Source organism: Podarcis pityusensis (assembly GCF_964106645.2).
Source record: "Podarcis pityusensis genome assembly, contig: HAP1_SCAFFOLD_124, whole genome shotgun sequence".
Lineage (NCBI taxonomy): Eukaryota > Metazoa > Chordata > Lepidosauria > Squamata > Lacertidae > Podarcis > Podarcis pityusensis.
The window spans coordinates 67,759-90,512 of NW_028293371.1; the positions used below are offsets into that span (position 1 = coordinate 67,759).

A 22,754-nucleotide genomic window follows, 5' to 3' on the forward strand; every position below is an offset into this window, starting at 1 on the left:
TGTTCTTAAGACGGCTCGTTCTTGTCTTCATCGTCCTGTATCTCCGTCCCGACGGCAAGAGCTCAAAGAGACAGTGACCAGGATGCGATGGATCTTTTACTATGTCCAGTGCCTTCCTATGGCACCTTGTGGCATAAATCTGCTCTAAGGTGGAGAGTGGGCAGCCAACAATGCTCTCTGCTGCCTTAACAACCCTGCACAACCCCATCCTGTCCTGGGTAGTACAGCTTCCGTACCACACACATAAGCCATAAGTAAGCACGCTCTCAATGGCACAGTGATAGAAGGCAAGCAGCAGTTTCTGCGGAAGATGGTTTTTCCTTAGTATTCTCAAAAAGTACAGTCTCTGCTGCGCCTTCTTCACAAGCCCCCTTGTGTTGACACTCCAGGACAGATCCTCTTGTAATTCAATGCCCCAAAATCTGAACGTTGTTACCCTCTCCACACAGACCCCATCAATCAAAAGTGGCTGGACGTTGCTCTTCTGTCTCCTGAAGTCCACCACAAGCTCCTTTGTCTTCCTTGTATTTATGAGCAAGTTGTTAGCTCTGCACCACTCTGTCAGCCGCTCCACCTCATCTCTATAATCCGTTTCACCCTCCCTTTCAGGGATGAGCCCAATCACGGTTGTGTCATCTGCAAATTTAACAACCCTGTTATTAGGGTGAGTAGCGACACAATCGTACGTGTAGAGAATATAAAGGAGCGGACTGAGTACACATCCCTGTGGTGTTCCTGTGTTAGTCTTAAGCATATTAGAGGTATAAGGGCCCAACCGAACCCTCTGGGGGCGGTCTGACAAAAAGTCCAATATCCACCCACAAAGTGATAACGGAAGCCCCAGATCTTCCAGTTTAGACATCAGACGTTGTGGTAGAATGGTATTAAATGCCGAGCTGAAATCTTAAAAAAGCAGTCTGGCATAACCCCCCCGCTGCTCCAAATGTGCAAGGACGGCATGGAGGGCAATCGCAACAGCGTCCTCTGTCGATCTTTTCGTTTTATAAGCAAATTGGAATGTGTCCAGTCCCTCTGGTAGGCAGGCAATGACCAGCTTTTCAAAGCACTTCATGATTATAGGTGTGAGTGCTACTGGACGAAAATCATTCAGATCTTCCGGGTTAGATTTTTTTGCTATTGGAACGATAATAGAGGACTTTAGGCAGGATGGAACAATAGCCTGGGCTAGGGACCGATTTAAAATCCCAGTGAAAACTCCTGCTAGTTGATCTGCACAGTCTCTCAATACCCTTCCAGCTACCCCATCTGGCCCTGTGGCCTTCCTTGGGTTGATTCCCTTCAACACCTTCCTCATCTCTTCTTTTTCCACAGAGACTACTACATTCCTTTGTACTGATGATGGTAATGGTGGTGATGATGGCAAAGCCTTCACAGGGAGTGGTGGTGGTGTTGGTAACGCCTCAGCAGGTGTTGCTGCAGATGTTACTTCAAAACGGGCAAAAAAGGCATTCAAATCCTCTGCGAGGGATGCCCCTCCCTCGTCTGCCAGGGAGTCCTTGGATTTATACCCTGTTAATTCTTGTACACCTTGCCACACCTGCAAAAGGATGGTTTTGCAGTTGCTCATAGTGTCGGGGGTGTATTCTGGTGGCTGTTAACAGTTTGTATGGATTATTGGTACATATAACATTGTCTATTGGAGGTATAGCTAACCTGTGGTCTGCCAGATGTTACTGAGCTGCAGTTCCTGTTGGCTCCAGCCATCATGGCCAGTAATCAGGGATGATGGGAATTGTAGTTCTGCAGCATTGTGAGGGCCACGTGTCTGCTGCTCCTGAGTTAGAGGATTTTCCTGTCGTGTGATGCAGCAAAGTAATTTAAGATGACATGGGGCAAAAAAGCACAAGCATCCTGTACCTTTAATAATTGTGTATAAGATAGGATTTCAGCAGGTATACCCCTTTTTTTGCACTTGGCTAACCTACTAGTAGGGACGCGGGTGGCGCTGTGGGTTAAACCACAGAGCCTAGGGCTTGACGATCAGAAGGTCGGCGGTTTGAATCCCCGCGACGGGGTGAGCTCCCCTTGCTCTGTCCCTGCTCCTGCCAACCTAGCAGTTCGAAAGCACGTCAAAGTGCAAGTAGATAAATAGGTACCGCTCCGGCGGGAAGGTAAACACTGTTTCTGTGTGCTGTTCTTGTTCACCAGAAACGACTTAGTCATGCTGGCCACATGACCCGGAAGCTGTACGCCAGCTCCCTCAGCCAATAACGCGAGATGAGCGCCGCAACCCCAGAGTCGGTCACGACTGGACCTAATGGCCAGGGGTCCCTTTACCTTTACCTTTAACCTACTAGTACTTCACCTTGGTCTTCCAGCACAACAGTGGCTGTTAATAGACTCCATTGTCAGGCAACAGGGGGTCTTTTGCTTCTCTGTCACGGCTAAAATGGCCGCTGTTTCTTTAATGCGAATAAAGCTGGGTCAGCACGACTCAGCGGCTTGCAGCAGGTTGTATATATATAGTGAGAAATGTTAGTCTGAGACTTAGGCTGGTGTTTGGGTTGGTTGGTGCTGGTGTGTATAGTTATTCAGTCGTGTTTTGCACAAAGACTTTTAAGAATAAAACTCTGCAAGCATATTCTCGTGGACTCTCTTATGCAGACAAGGGTCCGAGGACCAGGCTGAAGAGACAAAGGGAGGTCAGAACCCTTTCCTTCTTTTTTTTGCTTTTTACAAACACTGACAGATTATGGGCCCAGTGTTTCTGAGCATGTGCAGAGTGCAAAACGACTGACAGCATCTCAGCAGGGAGCTGGTGAGTCCTGGTGGTGTACAAAGCCCGTGGCTGTGCGTTGGAGCAGTTGGTGGCAAGCTGTAACTGTCTGCAGCGACGCTGGAGCGGCTAGGATCTGAGGATCTGGAAAGCACTCAGCGTCAGCTACTGGAACAGTTTGAACTACTGGAGGACCACAGTAGGCGACTCACAGAGCGGCTACACCAGTTGCAGGGCCAGGCAGGACCTGAGGGTCAACAGAGGCAGCAGCTAGAAGCCGGTGAGTGCCAGCCAGGACCATCCAGTCGGACTCTAAAGAGAGAGTCAGGAGAGCTTGCTGGAGACCCCACAGAAGGGGCTCAGCAAGCACCAGCAGAGATGGCAGATTTCCAGTCTTCCCAAGAGATGGACTATGGGAATGTGTTGAAACTGAGGTTTTGAGGACTGACTCTGCTGAGAAAAAACGGCTAGATGAAAGGGCTCGTGCCCCAATTATGCTGTGTTTGAGCAACTCTCAGTTATTGCATGTAGCAAATGCCAGCATAGCGTTTGAGTGATGGAATTTATTAAGGGCAATGCATGTCAGAGAAACTGCTGGAACTATAATTTCTCTGACCAGAAGGCTGTTCAGGACTGTTATGAAAGAAGGTGAGAGTTTGGCAACTCATCTTCAAACGCTGAAATCTCTGTTTCTTCAACTACAGCAGAGAGGTAAGCATTATGATGAGACTGACCAAACCTACATTATCCTTTCAAGTTTGCCTGAAAGCTGGTTGCCTGTGATTAACAGCACGGAGAGTATGCCTCCCCGAGATCTGACCCTTGAGTAGGTGGTTGGAAGATTGACCGAAGAAGCAGAAAGAAGATCAGATAGACAGGCTGAACCCCAAGAACGGAGGAGTTACAGCCGAGGGGGCCAGCAGCAGAATCTGCCAATGGAGCAACGCCAAGGTTTGGACTTGGCCATGGCGGTGAGGAGGTGCTATAGATGCAACCAAGCCGGGCATCTCCAACGTCAATGCAGGGCAAGACTTCCAGGAGACGACGTGGAGCAGAGACAGCAATCGACGCAGAAACATAAGCAGAAGGGGTTCTCTTCAGGGAAGAAGAACACGCGTTCTGCTCAGTTTGTGTCTGCATTTTCTCGAGAGGAGAGAAAGATACCTCGAGGAACATGGTTGCTGGACTCTGGGAGTAGCAGGATTATCTGCAACAGTCGGGAGGACTTTAAGACCCTGGAGAAGCCAGCCGATGGAAAAGACTCAATCTATCTTGCTGATGGTCGTAGAAGCAAGATTGATGGCCAGGGAACATGTTTCCTGCAGTGCTTGAACACTACTCTACCAGAGACTCTGTTTGTCAGCAGTTTGGACTATAGTTTGCTGTCTGTAAGCTGTTTGATTAATGCAGGGTATAGTGTTAACTTCACACAGGATGGTTGTCTGATAAAGAATGGAACTCGGGTATGTGGCCATGCAAAGTTGGAAAATGGGTTATATGTAATGCAGGACAAGCCTGTTAAAGCAGCCCAGGTGGTTCAGGAAAATTTGCCAGTTCATAAGGGGTGTGTACATGAACTGCACAGAAAACTGGGTCACGCCAATTTCCATGTGCTTTCAGAGATGCAAAAGGTGTGCAAGAACCTAAAAGTAAATAGCTGTAACTGTTTCCTAGATTGCAATGTATGTAAAATGGCCAAATCTAAGAGGAAGCCTGTGGCTTCTAAAAGTGACAGAGTATCTAAAGAGGTTTTAGAACTTGTCCATTGTGACGTGATAGGCCCTTTTCCACAGAAGACTGAAGGGGGCGCCAGATATGCTTTTCTGGTAATAGATGATAAATCACGTTTTAGTTGGCTGTTTTTGTTAAAGCAGAAATCTGAGTGTTTCTCCACATTCAGAGAATGGGTTGCCCAAGCTGAAAAGCTCTTCGCTCGGCCTGTTGTGCAGCTGCAAACAGATAGGGGCGGAGAATTTCTGAACAAACAGTTTGGGGCATGGTTGCGATGTAAGGGGATCACTCATCGTTTGACTAACCCTTATAGCCCTGCTGAAAATGGTCTGTGTGAAAGACGTGGGGCTGTAATACAGTCAGGAAAGGACTGCCTGCTAGTGGATGCAGGATTGGGTCACAACCATATGCTGTGGGGGGAGGCTTTTCTGACAGCGAACTTTTTGATTAATAGAACCTGGTCTAGCTCTATAAAAGATATTCCTTATCGTGTGTTGTTTGGGAAAGAACCAGAGTGGACAATGCTCCATAACTGGGGTGCTTGGGCACATGTAAATACCCCCAAAGCTCAGCGCCAGAAAGGGGGCGCTAGAGCGCAGAAACTGCGGTTTGTGGGATATCAGTCCTATGGCAAAGGGTGGCGTTTGAATTTACGCCCAGGACGCTTGGTTCTGTCACGAAGCGCAGACTTTGCTGACCAGGACAGATGGACTGCGATCCATGCCAACCCAGATTGCCTACTGCCCCTGCAGGTAAGAGAAGAGGCTTCTTCTACGCCATTGGCAACACAGGAGCAGGATGAGGAGGAGGCACAGATTTCCCCAAAGGATGTGGCAATAGATAATACTTCTCTAGAGGAAGAGGAAGAAGAGCCAGAGATAAGGGGGGGAGAAGAAGTACTTGTGCCTAGGCGCTCCCAGCGTTTAAACAAGGGTGTACCTCCTCAGCGTTTGGCCCTAGGAGGAGTGAGAGTATGCAATGTGAGTTGTGTGGAACCACAAAGTTATAATGAAGTCTTAGACTTACCCCCTGGAGAACATGCTTTGTGGCAACAAGCCATGAAAGAAGAAATGGACTCTTTTAAACGTAACAAAGTGTTTGAGGTTATAATGCCGCCACCTGGTGGCAGAGTGGTGTCATGCAAGTGGGTTTACAAAAGAAAAACCCTTGCATCTGGGGAACCATGTTTTCGAGCCAGATTAGTAGCCAGAGGGTTCACTCAAATTAAAGGGGAGAGTTATGATGAAGTGTTTTCTCCCACTGTAAAGAGTGAAACTTTTCGTTTAATGCTTTCCATTGCTGCTGTAAGACAACTAGCAGTGCACCATTTTGATGTTGATGCTGCATATCTGCATGCAAATTTAGACCATGAAGTGTTAATGAGACAACCCCCTGGGTTTGAAGAGGGGAATGGTGCAGTCTGGCGTTTGAAAAAAGCTGTTTATGGTCTCAAACAAAGTGGAAGGTGTTGGAACCAGTGTTTAAATGAAGCCCTTGTAAAAATTGGTTTTAAAAGGAGTGTGGCTGATCCATGCCTGTACACCAAGGGGACAGGCAACAAATATCTAATGCTCTTAGTCTTTGTTGATGATTTGCTTGTAGCAGGGAGTTCCACAGATGAGATCCAGAAGCTCACAAGTCAACTGGGAAAAAGGTTTAAGCTTAAAGCCTTAGGGCCTGTAAGTAGAAGTAAGGCAGGAAGCTGATGGAAGCTTCCTATTGAGCCAGAAAGAGAAAATTCTTCATTTGATAGAGCAGTTTGGCATGGAAAACTGTAAGCCAGTTCAGACTCCCATGACACCAGATTTCCCAAAGACAGTGTGTGATGATGAATTTGATCAGCCTGAGTTGTATCACTCAAAAATAGGATCACTGTTGTATTTAAGCCAGTGGTCAAGGCCAGACATTGCATGCGCTACAAATGTTCTGAGTCAACGTGTATCTAAACCCAGTACTGCTGATTGGTGTGCTTTGAAAAGGCTTATCAGATATCTAAAGGGGACATTAAATGTATGTTTGAAGATATCTAGTACACAAGACGAAAAACTAGAAGTATTTGTTGATGCGGACTGGGGAAGCTGTGTAGCTACCAGAAAATCTACAAGTGGAATGGTTATGATGTTTGCCAATTCCATAATTGGATGGAGGTCAAAGAAACAAGGATTTGTTGCGACCTCATCCTGTGAGGCAGAATATGGGAGCCTGTCGCTAGCATGCAATGAAATCATGTGGTTTATACAGATACTAAAAGATCTAGATTGTAAAGTAGATTTGCCTATCCAAGTGTATGAAGATAGCCAATCGTGCATTGCATTAGCGGGCTCGGAAATAATGAAATCCGCACCAAAACATATTGCTATCCGTCATGCGAATGTTAGAGATTGTGTACAGAATGGGGTAATCAAACTGGAGTATTGTCAGTCACAAGATAATATTGCTGATTTGTTTACCAAGCCTTTGCCAGCAACATGTCATAATGAATTGATGACAAAACTGGGTTTATGTATATAATGTATGTATGTATTGTTTCTGTTGGGGTTTTTCGCATTTAAGAAACAGAAGGGGTGTCACGGCTAAAATGGCCGCTGTTTCTTTAATGCGAATAAAGCTGGGTCAGCATGACTCAGCGGCCTGCAGCAGGTTGTATATATAAAGTGAGAAATGTTAGTTTGTGCTGAGGCTGGTGTTTGGGTTGGTTGGTGCTGGTGTGTATAGTTCTTCCGTCGTGTTTTGCACAAAGACTTTTAAGAATAAAACTCTGCAAGGATATTCTCGTGGACTCTTTTATGCAGACAAGGGTCCGAGGACCAGGCTGAAGAGACAAAGGGAGGTCAGAACCCTTTCCTTCTTTTTTTTGCTTTTTACAAACACTGACAGCGATTTCTTTTTGGCTTTAGCTGAACATTCAGCGTACCCAAAAGACAGCTTTTGCTGATTTCACAGAGGGAGAGATCAAGTTCATCCCGACGTACAAATTCGACTCTAAAACAGATCGCTGGGACTCCAGGTAAGCACCTGCTTGATAGTTGAAACTAATTTGAAACTAACTTTGGATTGTTTAAAAGAGGATACTATTGACTGTTACAAAGAGAAACTGTTTCCCCCTAGTGGAAGCCTTTGAAACTGGTTGATTTACAAGAGTTGGACTAGGGGAATTTCCAGCTGCAAGTTAAAAACTGTGAGACTCTGGGACTGACCTTGAATCTTTCAAATGTTATGGTAAATGGAAGAGGAAAAACAGACCAGTCAACTGTTGATAAAACATTAAGGTCTGGGAGGACTTGGTAACAATCCAGGAGAGGTCTAATATTAGGCCCTCCTGTTCTTTTTGTTGCTGTCTCTGTACTAGTACATTTGAAACTAAGAGGAATGTCGACAGAAGAGGCTTTGGTGGCTGCATTATATAAGATAAATGATTCATTGGATCAGCTTCACAGGAAAATGGACATGATAAATGCGAAAGTGGACGTTTCAATTGTTGAGGTTGACTTGAATGCAGGGAGTATGGATAATACCAATACAGAAACCACCCAGAAATTGATACAAGAACCTATTTTGATATGGCAAGCTGTGGAGGAAGTCAAGGAAAAAGCTGTTGCTGTTGAAGGTACAGAAACACAACTGGAGAGAAAGAGAGCCCCAGCCCTACAGAGGCAATTTGATGAACATAAGTTGACGCTCGCTATGACTGAACTTAAGGAAAAACAGACGAATTTGAGGATTAGAGTTCATCTTTGGTGGACATGCCCAAGGATTAAGACACTCTGGGAGATGATTCATAACGAAATGAAAAAGGTATTTAAATATACCCTTTTGAAGAAACCAGAGGCCTTTCTTCTGGGCATGGTCGGTCAATTGGTGTTAAAGAAGGATAGAATTTGTCACATGTATGCAACAATAGCAGCAAGAATACTCATTGTGAAGTACTGGAAGACACAAGATTTATCTATCCGGGAAGAATGGCAGATGAAGTTGATGGACTATACGGAATTGGCGGAAACGACTGGCAGAAATCCGAGACCAGGGAGAAGAGTCGGTGGAAGAAGACTGGAAAAAGTTTAAGACTATGTATAGAAATATTGCAAAAATAATGAATGTTAGAAAAATGTTGGAATGAAGTTATATGGTTTTAGTAGAAATGTTATAAGGAATTAAGTATAAATAGGCTAATAGAGTATTAAAGGGAAAAATAAGATTAGAATATGTTAAGATAATTACAGGATAGAAAACAGAGGAAGATGGAAAGGAATTGCTGAAACAATTAATAGAAGTGGAATACAAAAAGGGAGGTGTGAGGAGGTCGTGGAAATACGGGAATGAAAGTTAAGACATTGAAATTGTTTTGTGCTTTAAATGGTTTGTGTCTTGTTTTGTTAATCTAATGTTTTTTCTCTTTTTCTTCTTTGCTTTTTCTTTTCCTTTTTTGTTTTTTTCTGTTTTATTGTGTGTAAACGGTTGGAAAATCAATTAATATTATTTTTTTTAAAAAAAAGATAGTTGAGCCTTTGTAAGTAAGTCCTCTCAATCATTCTTCTGCAAGGCTTGTTTGTTTTTCCTAGTCTGCTGAGATGCTAGTAGTGTCCTGCCTTTCCATCCTCCTGAGCAGGCTAGTAAAACATATATTTTAAAAATGGTTTTCTGCTAAGCAAGCTGTTGGAAGAGGGCTAGAGTTGAGGGCTGGATGGACTTCCTTTCCTCTGCAGCCAGAATGGACACCAAGCCACGGAGGAAGAGAGAGATCCAGCTCTCCTGAGGCATCTGATCAAGGCTTGTCATGCCAGGCATAAAGCAGCTGGCTAAGTACTTTGGCAGATGTTTATCTCCTTGAACAGCCCCCCCCCCCCGATTTATAACAGGAGACACGTTTCTTATAGTTGTAAAAGGAAATTACAGGCTGGGAGCAAAAGGTCATATTGACCATACAAATTACAGAATACAATCAAGCTGCAAAAACACTAATTAAGAGTTGGTAAATAGTGAAATTTATTGTTTAACAGAAAATACCATGGGCCTCCCATCAGACTCGAGCCACATCTTCCTAAGGTTAAAGGGCAAGAGCTAATAGAAACAGCAGCTGGCTTGAAAGGGGGGTGTAAATTTAAGGGGTTGCTTTTGGAAACTGTTTTTACTAAGTTCCTTTTTACTTTGAAAAGGCCTTTTCTTCTAAAAATCTATATATGTTATGTATGAAATATATTGGCTTAAATGTAATTATGCAAAGGATTTAGAAAGTAAGAAATGTTAGATTCTTATGTTAGATTCTTATTTCATTGATGGTGTGTGAGAAGGTGAACCCAAGATCTCTGTTTAAGACAAAAATTAAAACCATGAGCCATCTGTTTTAGCCATCTGTTTTGGAGTGAAAGGGCAATAGGGCAATAGGGCAAAGATGATCTGGTAATTAAGGTGCCTGGTCGAGGCAAATGTAAGATATATGGCTACTTGTCTGCCATTTATGGATAGAAGGAAATATAGCTCTTTGTCTCCCATAAAAGGTAATAGGAAATGGGTCTATCTTTTATGATTGGTTCTAGCAAACAGCCAATAGGAATTTCAACCAGGCTGATTGGACAGAGGCAGCCAAAGGAGGAGCAAGGGGGCTGGGCTGAGGAAATTTAAGTGCTGGCCATCAGGGCTGGAGTGGGCAGAGCTTTGGTATTCATATACCACTGTCTCTCATTTATTTGTCTGACAAATAAATTATTATTTTAATTTCTCTATTGCTGCGTTGAGTATTTCATTCCAGCTAAGCGTTAACCACAAGCAGGGTGCTACACTCCTTCACCTGCTCACTTTGCTTGCATGGAATTCCTGGTTGCCAAAGGCTGCTAGGCGAGTTGTGAAATGCAAGGCTGTGATATGTTGTCTTCCTCAAGCCATCCCTGCTCAAAGTCTCTGGAAATGTTTTGGCTCCTTTTCCACAAGCAGCCTTTCCCCCACATTTGTCCTGATAACCAGCATCCTCTGTTTCATGGCGTGTATAAGCAGAGAATCCTGTTTGTGTCAAGGAAGTCTGGGAAGTAGACTTGGTGCTCTCTCAAGATGAGTCTGCCAGGGCATAAGAGCATGAGAGCAGCCCTGCTGGATCAGGCCATTGGTCCATCTGGCCCAGCATCCTGTTCTCACATTGGCCAATGAGATGCCTCTTGGGGAGCCCACAAACAGGACCTGAGTGCAACAGCACGCTCCCCTCCTCCAAGCCATACTGCTTCTCTTGGTGGAGTATGTTCTGTGGCCATTATGGCTAGTAGCCATTGAGCCTCACCATCCAGGATTTGGCATATTCTTGTGGTTCTGGACAACTGTCAGAAGCCACCTAGGCCTGCTAGTTTCATTGCTCTTGCTGTGGTAATGGGGAAATCAAAAGGACAGGCGGAACATGTAGTGACGAAGCCGGAAAAGGGCAGGCTCCTTTGGGCAGCATTTCAGGTGCCAGAAAGGGTCTTTTGGATCACTGAAAAAATAGTGTCTGAACAAGAATAACGGGGCCCCCTGCTTTGGGGAAGGATCATCATTTGGTGGTGTGCCATATGCTTTGTATGCAGAGTCTCAAGTTGAAAGGCACCGCCACCTGAAAAAGGATTGGGCCACAGAGAGCTGCTGCCAGCCAGAGTAGACTTAATTAATTGTGGGGTTGGAAGGGATCACGAGGGTCATCTAGTCCAACCCCCTGCAATGTAGGAATCCAAACTGGGGGAGGTCAGAAATTCATTCTGACCTGGTAGAAGGCAGCTTTTGATTTCCTAACAACTCTCTCCATGAGGCAAAATGCCTGCACACCTGCAAGGTCCGCCCCTTCAGAAGTTGGACTCCCAAGCCCCATCATCTCCAGCTCTTGACCGTGGTCAAGATCACACGCCGTGTGTGAAGCCAAAGTTTGACTGCGTGAGCCTTGTGTGTTGCCTCAGCCAGTCCAACAGTCCTGGTGTCTCTCCTGTCTCCTTGCAGTGGGAAGTGCCGTGTGCCAGCATGGTGTGAGCCAATCCTCTGGAGAGGAGGCAGCGTGAATCAGCTCAGCTACCGAAGCCACATGGAATTGAAAAGGAGCGACCACAAGCCCGTCAGCTCCCTCTTCCTCACAGGGGTAACACCTGCCCTGGCCAGGGCTATCGTCTATTCAGGGTTTTTAGTTGCCTGCTATGTGGCACCTCCTCGAATCTGGGCAGGCCCTGACCAACAACCAGGCCCCTTTCCACAGAGCTCCTCCTTGGCCAATGACTTCCGGTGCAAGGAGTGGGCAGGTTTTGGCTCTGTTAAATCCCTAGGCTTCCATTCTCCACTGTTCTGAGTACACGCTGCTCCTGCAGGCATGGCAGACCACATGGGCTGAACTGTATACCTTAACCATTGGCTCCATTCATGCAATGGAGCTTCTGTGGTACTTGGCTTGGAGCATTTGGCTTCAGCCCATTGGGTCTGGAAGTCACAGCCGCTGCCATCCTGGGGAAGCTCTCAGAGTTACAGTACTTGCCTCTTTCAGGGCTGGGAACAGGGGGGTGCATCAGGCCTTTCTGCTCTTAACTCATGCCCCCCCCTTCAGTCCATAGCCCCAACAAATGTGCTCTGCCCCCCCCCCATAGGTGAAGGTTGTGGCTGACCGACGGTACCAGAAAGTGTTTGAAGATATTGTTCAGTTGATGGACAGGATGGAGAACGAATTCCTTCCCTCCCTGGAGGGAGGTAAAGACGAATAGGATCCTCTCCAACCCCTTAAAGAGGGTTTGCTGCAAAAAGACCAGGGGGGAAAGAAGCCCTTGGCCCATCTAGCTCAGTCTTGAGCGGTTCCCCAGGATTTCCGGGGGATCTCTCCCAGCCCTACCTGGAGATGCTGGGGATAGAACCTGGGACCTTTGCATGCAAGGCAGATGCCCTTCCACTGAGCGGCAGCCTCTTCCTCTTCCTCGCAGGCAAAGACTCCAGGGGTAGCCAGCGTGTTGCCCTCCAGATGCTGGACTACAACTCCCATCATCCCCAGCCAACATGGCCAGTGGCAAGTGCAGCAAGATCTGGAGAGCCCCACGTGGACCTGTTGCATGTGCAGTCCCCTAAATGAGAGCCCGGGGCCAAGGACAAACTTCCCCCTGGAGCACGTTTCCTTGCCTCTGCTGAAGGCAAGCACTCTCTTTCCTCCCCCCCCCCCCCTTTTTGCTCTGCAGTTTCCGTTTGAGAATGTGACGTTCTGGCAGCTGCAGAAGGAGAAGTTCCAGATCACAAACAACGGGCAGGTCACCCTCCACTTCTCCTTTATCCCCAAGCTCAGTGACAGACAGTATTGTAAGCCATGGCTTCGCGCTGAGCCCTGCGAGGGAAACTTGGAGCCCAGCGCGTCTCTCTCTGGAATCAGAGAACTGTAGAGTTGGAAAGGGACCCCAAGGGTCATCTAGGGAAGGCCTTGGTTTCCTTTTCATCCCCCCTTTTCCCCTCCTCTTCCCAACCCTCCTCCCTCAAACCTTGGGAGTTTGGTAGAGCAGGGGAGGCTTAACATTTGTGGGCTGCAGAGACTTCCGGGTTGGTGCCATCGGTAATGGCGGATTCCCTCTGAGTTTCTGAGGGACCAGCTCGGTGGGATCGGGTCTGACCGCTGCGGCGAAGTGGGGACCCTTCAAAAATCACAGGCGGGTGAAGCCTGTGAACGTGGGGACTTGGCGGGCACCTTTTGCGCCCCCCCAAACTGCGAAGGGACCCTTTTATGGGCTCCGGAGCGAGACGGGGTGAGCGGCGCGGTGCTGAGAGTCGACTGCTTCTTCCGCGGAGTGAAGCCGCACAGCCGTTATCGGAGAGCGCTGACTTTTTCCTGGGACAATTTGACTTCGAAAGCAACTACCCGTGAGTAGGATAAAATTGGATTTAAAGGGAAAAATAACTTAATTCGGCACCGAAGCGGGAAGGTATAAACAGGAAGTCCGCCTTCCTTTCTTGTAAACAGATCAAAGCAAAGAGACTGTAAGCGGAAACTTTGAAAGACGTTTGAAAAAAGACTTAAATCCTAACATCAGAAAAGCGATCTCCCCTCCGGATTGCAGGAGAGGAGGGGGGAAAGGTTTGAACTGTATTTATCTGCAAAAAAAAAAAGAGGGAAAGGAAGCTAAAATCCACCGCTTAGAACCTGGGAACGGACTGCCCTGAGACAAGGAATGCCGCTCTGTGAAAAGCACTATCGGTAAACAGAGTACTTTTGACAGCTAACTCTGCAAGAGAGATACAGTGTTTCTGGACTTCTCCTGGCTTTAAAGTAACTGATTAAGTGCAATTGAAACTGTTGTTTTCTTGTGAATTGGGGGATTTATAAGGACTACTTTTTTAAAAAAAGTTGCAAGCTTTGACTGTTACTGTGTCCCCCTAGAGGAGGTTTGACATTGCTACAATAACAACTGGGCTAGGGGAATTTTCCATTTCAAAACAAATTCTAGCCGTGGGATTGACCTTGGACTTCTATGAGAGTGTTATGGCAGATGGAAGAGGAAAGTTAGAGTTGATTCAGGAAGAAACTACTAGGTCTGGCAGACCCTATCGGACAGATACTGCGTCGCAGCGAAGAGCTTCAACATCTGGTCCTTCTGGACCATCTGGATTATCAGGGGCTGCACCCCCAGAAGTTAAACCAAAAGTAATGTTGTCTGAAGACATTTTGGCCCTGGCACTAGGAAAAATTAATGAATCTTTGGAAAATTTAACTAAACAAGTAGCTGAAACAAATAAACAAGTAGCCGAAGCATCAGTTAAAATTGACCAAAATACTACAAGTATTAATAATTTGGGACAGAAGGTGAATACCAATACAGAGACTATTGAGAAATTGTTACAGGAATCTGCTTTGACCCAAAAGACAGCCGAAGAAGCAAAAGACATAGCAACTGCTACTCAAGAGAAGATACCACCGATATATAGGCAACTCGAGGACCACGGTTTGACGTTGTCTATGATTGAATTGAAGGAGAAACAAAGAAATTTGAGAATCAGGGCTGTACCAGAACTTGAGAAAGATAACTTGACTGACTTTCTTACGCAGGAATTTGCAGACTTCTGGCAACAGGATTTGGGGAAGGAAGAATTTAAGATAGTGAGCGCATTTAGACTTGGAAGAGGAGGAAGGAAGAACAAGGTGAGAGACTGTTTGATTACCCTTCGAACAAAAGAGGAGAGAGACAAAATCTTGAATCTGCATTACCAAAAGACTCTGGAAATATATGAGTCAAGTGTGGAGATATTTAAGGACATTCCAAAACATCTTTTGGACTTCAGGCTTAATTACGGAGATCTGGTTGCCCTGCTGAGAAGTAAGAGAATCATCTTTAGGTGGGAATTCCCTCAAGGCCTGTCCTTTAAATATAAAGGAAGAAAGATAAAAATAAGATCAGTCAATGACAAAGATAGATTCTTGAAAGACCACGGAGAAGACCTACAGAAAGAAGTGGAATCTGGAGAAGAGCCAAAAGCACTGGAAAGAGGAATACTAGATATAGCAAACTTATCTTTTGGATTGCATGGTTCAGAGAAAGTGACACCACCGACAGAACAAGAACAAACACTTGGCGCAGTTGGAGGTAAAGAGAAGTAACCCCATCATGGCTCTGCAACTATTAAGTTGGAATTGTAATGGCCTCAACTCTCCTCGGAAAAGGAAAAGTGTTTTTCATTTACTAAAAAAGGAACAATTGGACTTGATTTGCCTACAGGAAACACACGTGATAAGGCTACATAGGAAAGTATTGATCAACAAGAGATTGGGACAGGAGTTTATTTCATCTGACAAAGTTAAAAAAAGAGGAGTAGTGATTTATGCAAAGGAGAGACTATCACCGAAATTCATTTTTAAAGACGATCAAGGAAGATTTGTGGCAATTGAAATTCAAATTCAAGGAGAGAAATTTTTGATAGTAGGAATTTATGCACCGAATGAGGGGAAATCTGAATTCTTTCAAAAGTTGCATGAGACCTTAATGGACTATTTGGATTACAATCTGATCTTGATGGGGGATATGAATGGAGTAGTATCTACAAATATGGATAAGGCACAAAGACAGGTAGTCACCAAGGATGGTAGACTACCGAAAACATTTTTCGAGATGACAGACAACTTGGACTTAGTCGATACTTGGAGAACAAAGAATCCGTTGGGAAGAGAGGGAACCTTCTTTTCTGAAGCCAAGATGACATGGACTAGAATTGACCAAATATGGGTAACTAGAGGAATGGCACCAAAGATAAAGAAAGTGGAAATTTGTCCAAAAACCTGCTCCGACCACAATGCTGTAAGGATGGAGATGAAACTAATATCAACTGGCTCCTTCAGATGGAGGATGAATGACACCTTATTCAGAGATGAAGAAGTGTATAAAAAGGCCCAAAAAACCTTGAGAGACTATTTTGAAATAAATATGAACACTAATGTTGAAAAAAGAGTAATCTGGGATGCAAGCAAAGCGGTCATGAGAGGGTTCCTGATACAACAGAATGCAATAAAGAAGAGAAGCCAAAATGAGAAGAAAGATAAAATTTTGGAGAAAATAAAAGAAAGTGAGAAGAAATTGAGAGCAAAACCAAAGTCGCAGGAGATTTTGAGAGAAATAAAGTTATATCAAGTACAATATATGGAAATGATGAATCAGGAAATAGAATGGAAAATTAAACAAATGAGACAAAAAACATTTGAATCAGCTAATAAATGTGGGAAATTGCTGGCTTGCCAAATGAAAAAAAGACAAAAATTAAATATTATTACAAATTTAGAAGTGGAAGGAAAGAACATACACAACCCAAATGAGACTAGAAACTGTTTCCAGAGGTACTTTAAACAATTATACACACAAGGGCCACAGAAAGAAATGGACATAGATCAATTTCTGAAGATAAATGGATTACAAAAAATCTCTCAAGAAAGTAAATTAATGTTGAAATATAAAATATCTGAACAGGAAGTAGAAGGTGCCATTCAAAATATGCAATTGGGCAAATCTCCAGGACCGGATGGGCTGACTTCTAGATACTATAGATCCTTGAAAGAGTGGTTAGTACAACCTTTAAAGGAAGTCTGCAATGAAATATTGGAAGGGAAAAGGGCACCAGAGTCGTGGAAAGAAGCGTATATTACACTTATACCGAAAACAGAGACTGAAAAGACTCAGCTTAAGAACTACCGCCCCATATCATTACTTAATGTGGATTACAAAATTTTTGCAGACATTTTGGCCAAGAGATTGAAAAAAGTGTTGATGGAAGAGATTCATAAAGACCAAGCGGGCTTTCTCCCGGGAAGACACTTGTCTGACAATTTGAGGAATATAATTGATATTTTGGAAAAACTAGAAGTGAACGTAAATACTAAAGCAGTTTTGATATTTGTGGACACGGAGAAAGCTTTTGATAATATCTCTTGGAGTTTTATGAAGAAGAACCTACAGGGGATGGGGGTAGGCCAAGGCTTAGAAAACGGTACAAGTGCAATTTATTCAGAACAAAAGGCTAAACTAATTGTAAATAATGTGGTGACGGAAGAATTTAAGATAGAAAAAAGGACACGACAAGGTTGCCCAATTTCCCCATTGCTTTTTATATCGGTCCTGGAGGTTTTGCTGAATATGATTAGACGGGACCAGTTAGTTAAAGGTATACAAGTCGGAGCCAAACAGTACAAATTGAGAGCATTTGCAGATGACTTAGTATTGACGTTACAGGAGCCAGAATCTAGTACCAAAAGGGTTTTAGAACTGATTCAAGAATTTGGTCAGGTTGCAGGATTTAAACTGGATAAGTTAAAAACCAAGGTTTTAGAGAAAAATTTAACACCGATTGAGAGAGAGAGGTTTCAGAATGAGACAGGTTTAACAGTGGTTAAGAAAGTGAAATACCTGGGGATTAACATGACAGCTAAAAATGGGAATCTATTTAAAGACAACTATGAAAAATGCTGGGCTGAAGTGAAAAAAGATTTAGAAATTTGGTCAAATTTGAAGCTTTCACTGCTGGGTCGTATTGCTGCGATAAAAATGAATGTATTGCCTAGAATTTTGTTTTTGTTTCAAACATTGCAAATTGTGGACAAAATGGATTGCTTCAAGAAGTGGCAGAGAGACATTTCTAGATTTGTCTGGCAGGGCAAGAAGCCCAGAATAAAATTTAAGATATTAACTGATGCAAAGGAAAGGGGTGGATTTGCCCTGCCAGACTTTAAACTTTATTATGAATCAGCAACTTTCTGCTGGTTGAAAGAATGGCTGCTTCTTGAAAATACAGACATTTTGGATTTAGAAGGTTTTAACAACGTATTTGGATGGCATGCATATCTGTGGTATGATAAGGTCAAAGCACATAAAGCATTTAAGAATCATATTGTCAGGAAAGCATTGTTTAATGTCTGGATAAGATATAATGATTTATTGGAAAACAAAACCCCAAGGTGGTTGTCACCGATGGAAGCAAAAGCACAGAAAAAGCTCAATATGGAGGCCAAGTGGCCGAAATATTGGGAAATTCTGGAACAAGAGGGAGATAGACTGAAATTGCAGAGTTTTGAGAAACTAAAAAGCAAAGTGCGAGATTGGCTTCATTATTATCGGATAATGGAGGCATATAATTCGGACAAGAAAATTGGTTTCCAGGTGGAAAAATCAAAATTAGAAACAGAACTGTTAGAACCCAAAACTAAGATTTTGTCAAAGATGTATAACTTGCTGTTGAAATGGAATACTCAGGATGAAACGGTGAAATCTGCTATGATTAAATGGGCACAAGATGTTGGACATAACATAATGATGGCTGACTGGGAACAGTTATGGACCACAGGTATGAAGTTTACGGCATGCAATGCCTTAAGAGAGAATATTATGAAAATGATATGCAGGTGGTACATGACCCCAGTCAAGCTTGCAAAAATCTGTCATTTGCCCGATAATAAATGTTGGAAATGTAAAGAAACTGAAGGTACATTCTTTCACCTTTGGTGGACGTGCCCAAGGATTAAGGCTTTCTGGGAGATGATCTATAATGAATTGAAAAAGGTATTTAAATAAGGACTTCCGGGTCAGCGCCATCGGTGAATGGCGGAGTTCCTCCGACTGGAGGAACGGTCTCTGTGGAAACTGGGGCTTCCCGCCGCGGTGAAGGCGGGGGCCCACTAGAAATCCCAGGCGGGAGAAGCCTGGGAACGTGGGGTTCGGCAGAGCACCAAAGCGCCTCCCCTACTCACGAGGAAACCCATTTTCGGGGCTCCGGAGTGAAGCGGGTGGAGCAGCGCGGTGCTGCGAACTGATTGCTATTTCCATGGAGGGAAGCCGCGCAGCCATCGCCGGAGAGCGCTGACTTTTTCCTGATGACATTTGGACTCTAAACCAAGTACCCGTGAGTAAAAACGGAGAATTGGACTAAGGAACGTTTAAATTTATGAAATTAGGCACGAAGCGGGAAGGTGTAAACAGGAAGTCCGCCTCCCGTCCTTGTATACAGCTTGAAGCAAAGATCTTGCAACCTAATAGCCTGAAAAGTTCTTTTAAAGTTGGAAATTTCCGGCACCCATAACCAACAAAACCCCCTTGGAAGCAGGAGAAGGGGGGGGGGATTTGACAGCTTAATCCTGCAGGAAGTGAGAAAAGGAATCTAAATTTCCACCGTCCCAAACCTGGGGACGGGGTGTCGGGACAGAAATCGCTTGAGACGTCCATTGATTGAAAGTGGAGTACTTTTGACAGATAGTTTAAAAAAAAAAAAAAGAAGAAGAAACAAATTAACTTCAACGCTACCTTCTGCATTTTTGCTCTTTAAAGAAACAAAGTATTTGAAATTGAAAGGACCTGAAATTGAAAGTAACTTTCTTTGTTGGATACTTTCTTTTAAAAAATAATAATAATAATAATGGATACAAACAGAAATTGTGTCCCCTAGAGGGAGCCTGTCAGTTTGCAGTCGCAGCTTGCATTTGTGAGATTTGGATCGTGGGAACAGCCGTTTGACCTTGTTTTCGAATAGAAATGTATTGGCAGGAAGGTTTGGTGTCTGCCCTTGGTAGGACTAATGTTTTGCTGGAGCAGCTGCACGAGAAAGTGAGTCTGATGAATGAAAAACTGGATTTTATGAGTGCTGTGGCCAGCCAATATGATTTAACAGGGAATAAGGATGAACCTGGCTTGATAAAGCAAGTCCAAGGGCAGATGGAGGAAGAAGAGGCAGTAGCTATCTATTACACAACACAAATGGAAAGACCCAAAGTTTTCCAGGAACAAAAGCTACTGCGTTGGAAGATGGACTTTGGAGAGTGCTGGGAAGCATTTGAAGTTAAGGAAGCTTTTAACTCCAGTGTGACTGTGAAACAGGTGAATAACTATCTTCTGGATACATACTTTTTGGACTACAAAGACGAAGATTGGGAGTGGGACTGGGGGGAAGGGGACAATATAATGAAGGAAAATGGAAATTATCACTGGATGGAACCCTCCGGAGACCCACTCCCCCAGAAACCAACAATAGACAAAGAACTGCGTAAACACAAACAAGAACAAAAAAATTTGCAGAAGGGGCCTAGAAGTGATTTAAGGGCCTCGGACATCAGAACACCAGATTGATGGACTATGTAACGGACAGAAAGGACTGATATGACTGAAACCAGGAAGATGGGACGTTGGATGAAAATCATAGAAATTTTTATGATAATTTTGGAATTAGTCTAACATTAATGAAATTTGTCTAATATCAATGAAATTTGAGGGAATATGCTGGAAAGGAACCAAATTGGCTTTAGTAGAAATGATTTTAAGGAGAAATGTATGAATGTGATGAGATTTCGAAATTTTAAGATTTTTAAGATAAGATAAGGTTAAAGATTAAGGTAAATTGAATAACAGATTATATTAAAAGAGGGAAAGGTTATGTCGATTAACAAATAAGATAGATTGTGAAGATTAATTATAAATTAAAATTGAGAAATATGGGAAGAATTTGCTGAAATAACGAATTAAACTAGAATACAAAAAGGGAGGTGTGAGGAGGTTCAAGAATCAAGTAAATGAAAAGTCGAAATTTGAGATTTGTATTTTTTCTTCTCTTTTTTTCTTATTTTCTTATTTTTTATTTTTTCTTTTTTGGGTTAGGGTTGGGGATTTTTTATGTATTGATGAAACTTTGAATAAATATCATTAAAAAAAAAAAAGAAAAGAAAAAGAAAAAGGTATTTAAATATACCTTCTTGGAGAAACCAGAGGCCTTTCTCCTGGGCATAGTCGGCCAATTGGTGCCAAAGAAGGATAGAACTTTTTTTATGTATGCCACAACAGCAGCAAGAATACTCATTGCAAAGTATTGGAAGACACAAGATCTACCCACTCTGGAAGAATGGCAGATGAAGGTGATGGACTATATGGAACTGGCGGAAATGACTGGCAGAATCCGAGACCAGGGAGAAGAGTCGGTGGAAGAAGATTGGAAGAAATTCAAAGACTATCTACAGAAATATTGTAAAATTAATGAATGTTAGAATGATGTTGGATAGAAATTAAGTGGTTTTCAGCTGTAATACTATAAGGGAGTATGAAAAATGGATTATTAATAGGTAAAAATTGAATGTTACAATATTTTAAGATTAAAGACTAGGATAAACAAAGAGGGTAAGGATTTGCTGAACCAACGAACCGAACTGGAATACAAAAAAGGGAGGCGTGAGGAGGTCCGGGAAACAAGCTAATGAAAAATAAGTAATGGAAAGATTGAGTTGTTTTTAACCATTTTTATTTTGTATTTTCTTCTTTTTTATTTTTATTTTGTAATATTTTGAAAATCTCAATAAATATCTTATTTTTAAAAAAACATTTGTGGGCTGCATTGCCCCATGCTCAAGCCTCCAAGGGCCACACGTCAAAGCAGCTGAGCCCAAAGTGTAAAAGTGTGTGTGACCAGCTTTAAACACACACACACACAAATGAATTGAAGCAAAACAATGCTGGAGGGTCCCAAAAAACCTTTTGGCATCGCAGGGAACCAGTGAGAGCAGTGGGTCCATTTTTTTCTTTAAAAAAAAAATGCGTATTTTTATGTTGTGGAGGCACAAAAATATCTTGGGGAACATATAGAACTAGCCAAACTTTTAAAAACTCAATGAAATGTAAACTAAAAAAGAAAGTTACATTGGGGAGCAAAAATCCTTTAGGAGACAAATAAATGCTTTCCCTTTTTATATTCTTTTGTTAGGGTCACTTTCTCTCACCCCCCAGTATCCTGTCACCATCTTCTGTGCAGCTGCTGCTTTGGAGGACTAGAGAGGAAAGTGGGGTGGGGGTGGGAACTGAGTCGCTTCTTTTCCTAATTCTTGAAGTTAAGGTTTCCCCCATACACCTGTGAGAACAGGAGGCTGTACTAGATGGGCCATTGGCCTGATCCAGCAGGCTCCTATTGTGTCCTTCTGTTCAATTATTCACCGTCTTAACTTTTAATTTACAGACAAGCCAACTTGGCCGTGCCAAAGAGTGTATCTACCTGACCTCCTCCCGTTTTAGGTGAGACGGTGGACATTTCCCTGGATGTGTACGTCAGCAAGGAAGAGAAGATTGAGGCTATCTTTGTCCTTCACCTTGACCGTGGCAAGGACTATTTCCTCACCATCAGTGGGAGCTACCTACCAAGCTGCTTCGGGACCTCCTTGGAAGCCTTGTGCTGGATGAGGCAGCCGATTGGCAAAGTTCCCGTCACCAGACTTATTGACCTGGTAGGGAAAGGGGTTGATTTACCTGGCAGGTTCATGTGCTGGATGTCTACCCTTCCTACTCTGCTTGCCTGCTTGAAAAACAGCTGCTCTTCCACTCAGCAATGTGGGGGCTGGGGGGTCCTCCGCTGCATTCAGCTTCAGCTTCTGTAGCTGTGCACCCGCTTCCTGTGTGCTGTTCATGCCCTTTGTTTGCCTTGACTGAGTCATCCCAGGTTCTGGTCCTCCCACCTGCCCTTTCGCAGGGCCACTGAACCGTGTGCATTTCCCTGCCATCTGCCCAGATACTGTTCAGCCAACGGGCTGTTTCTTTCTCTTCTCAGGGCCTGTGCCATTAACACCCTTGGTTGTCTTTTGCTCTTGCCTTCCTCCTCTGATCTCGGGGAGAAGACAGCTTCCTAGAAAAGGTAACAGTTGGTTTGCTATCCTCTAGATGTTCTTGTAGCGGGCTCAAATCAGGTACAGGCAACGCCCCGTTTACACGGGGGTTGCGTTCCGAGGTACCGTGCGTTTAAATGAAATTGCGTATATTGGGGACAGCATTGGAAAAGCCTGCAAACACCCTCTAAACTTCCGGAAACCCTTTAGAAAGGCCTTTTGAAA

At 43.7% G+C, this 22,754-nt stretch overlaps 1 protein-coding gene across 1 annotated transcript in view; it reads left to right on the top strand.

The window, feature by feature from the left end:
* Positions 1–22,154, top strand: part of LOC308469013 (inositol polyphosphate 5-phosphatase OCRL-like) — a gene marked incomplete at both ends in the record, with an annotated part of 54,910 nt that extends 32,756 nt beyond the window's left edge. Inside the window, 5 exons of the mRNA XM_081024332.1 lie at positions 7,366–7,475; positions 11,417–11,552; positions 12,049–12,159; positions 12,625–12,790; positions 21,946–22,154. Coding sequence (XP_080880458.1) covers positions 7,366–7,475; positions 11,417–11,552; positions 12,049–12,159; positions 12,625–12,790; positions 21,946–22,154 — 732 coding nt within the window. The remainder of the gene's footprint in view (positions 1–7,365; positions 7,476–11,416; positions 11,553–12,048; positions 12,160–12,624; positions 12,791–21,945) is intronic.
* Between the last annotated feature and the right edge of the window lie 600 nt (positions 22,155–22,754).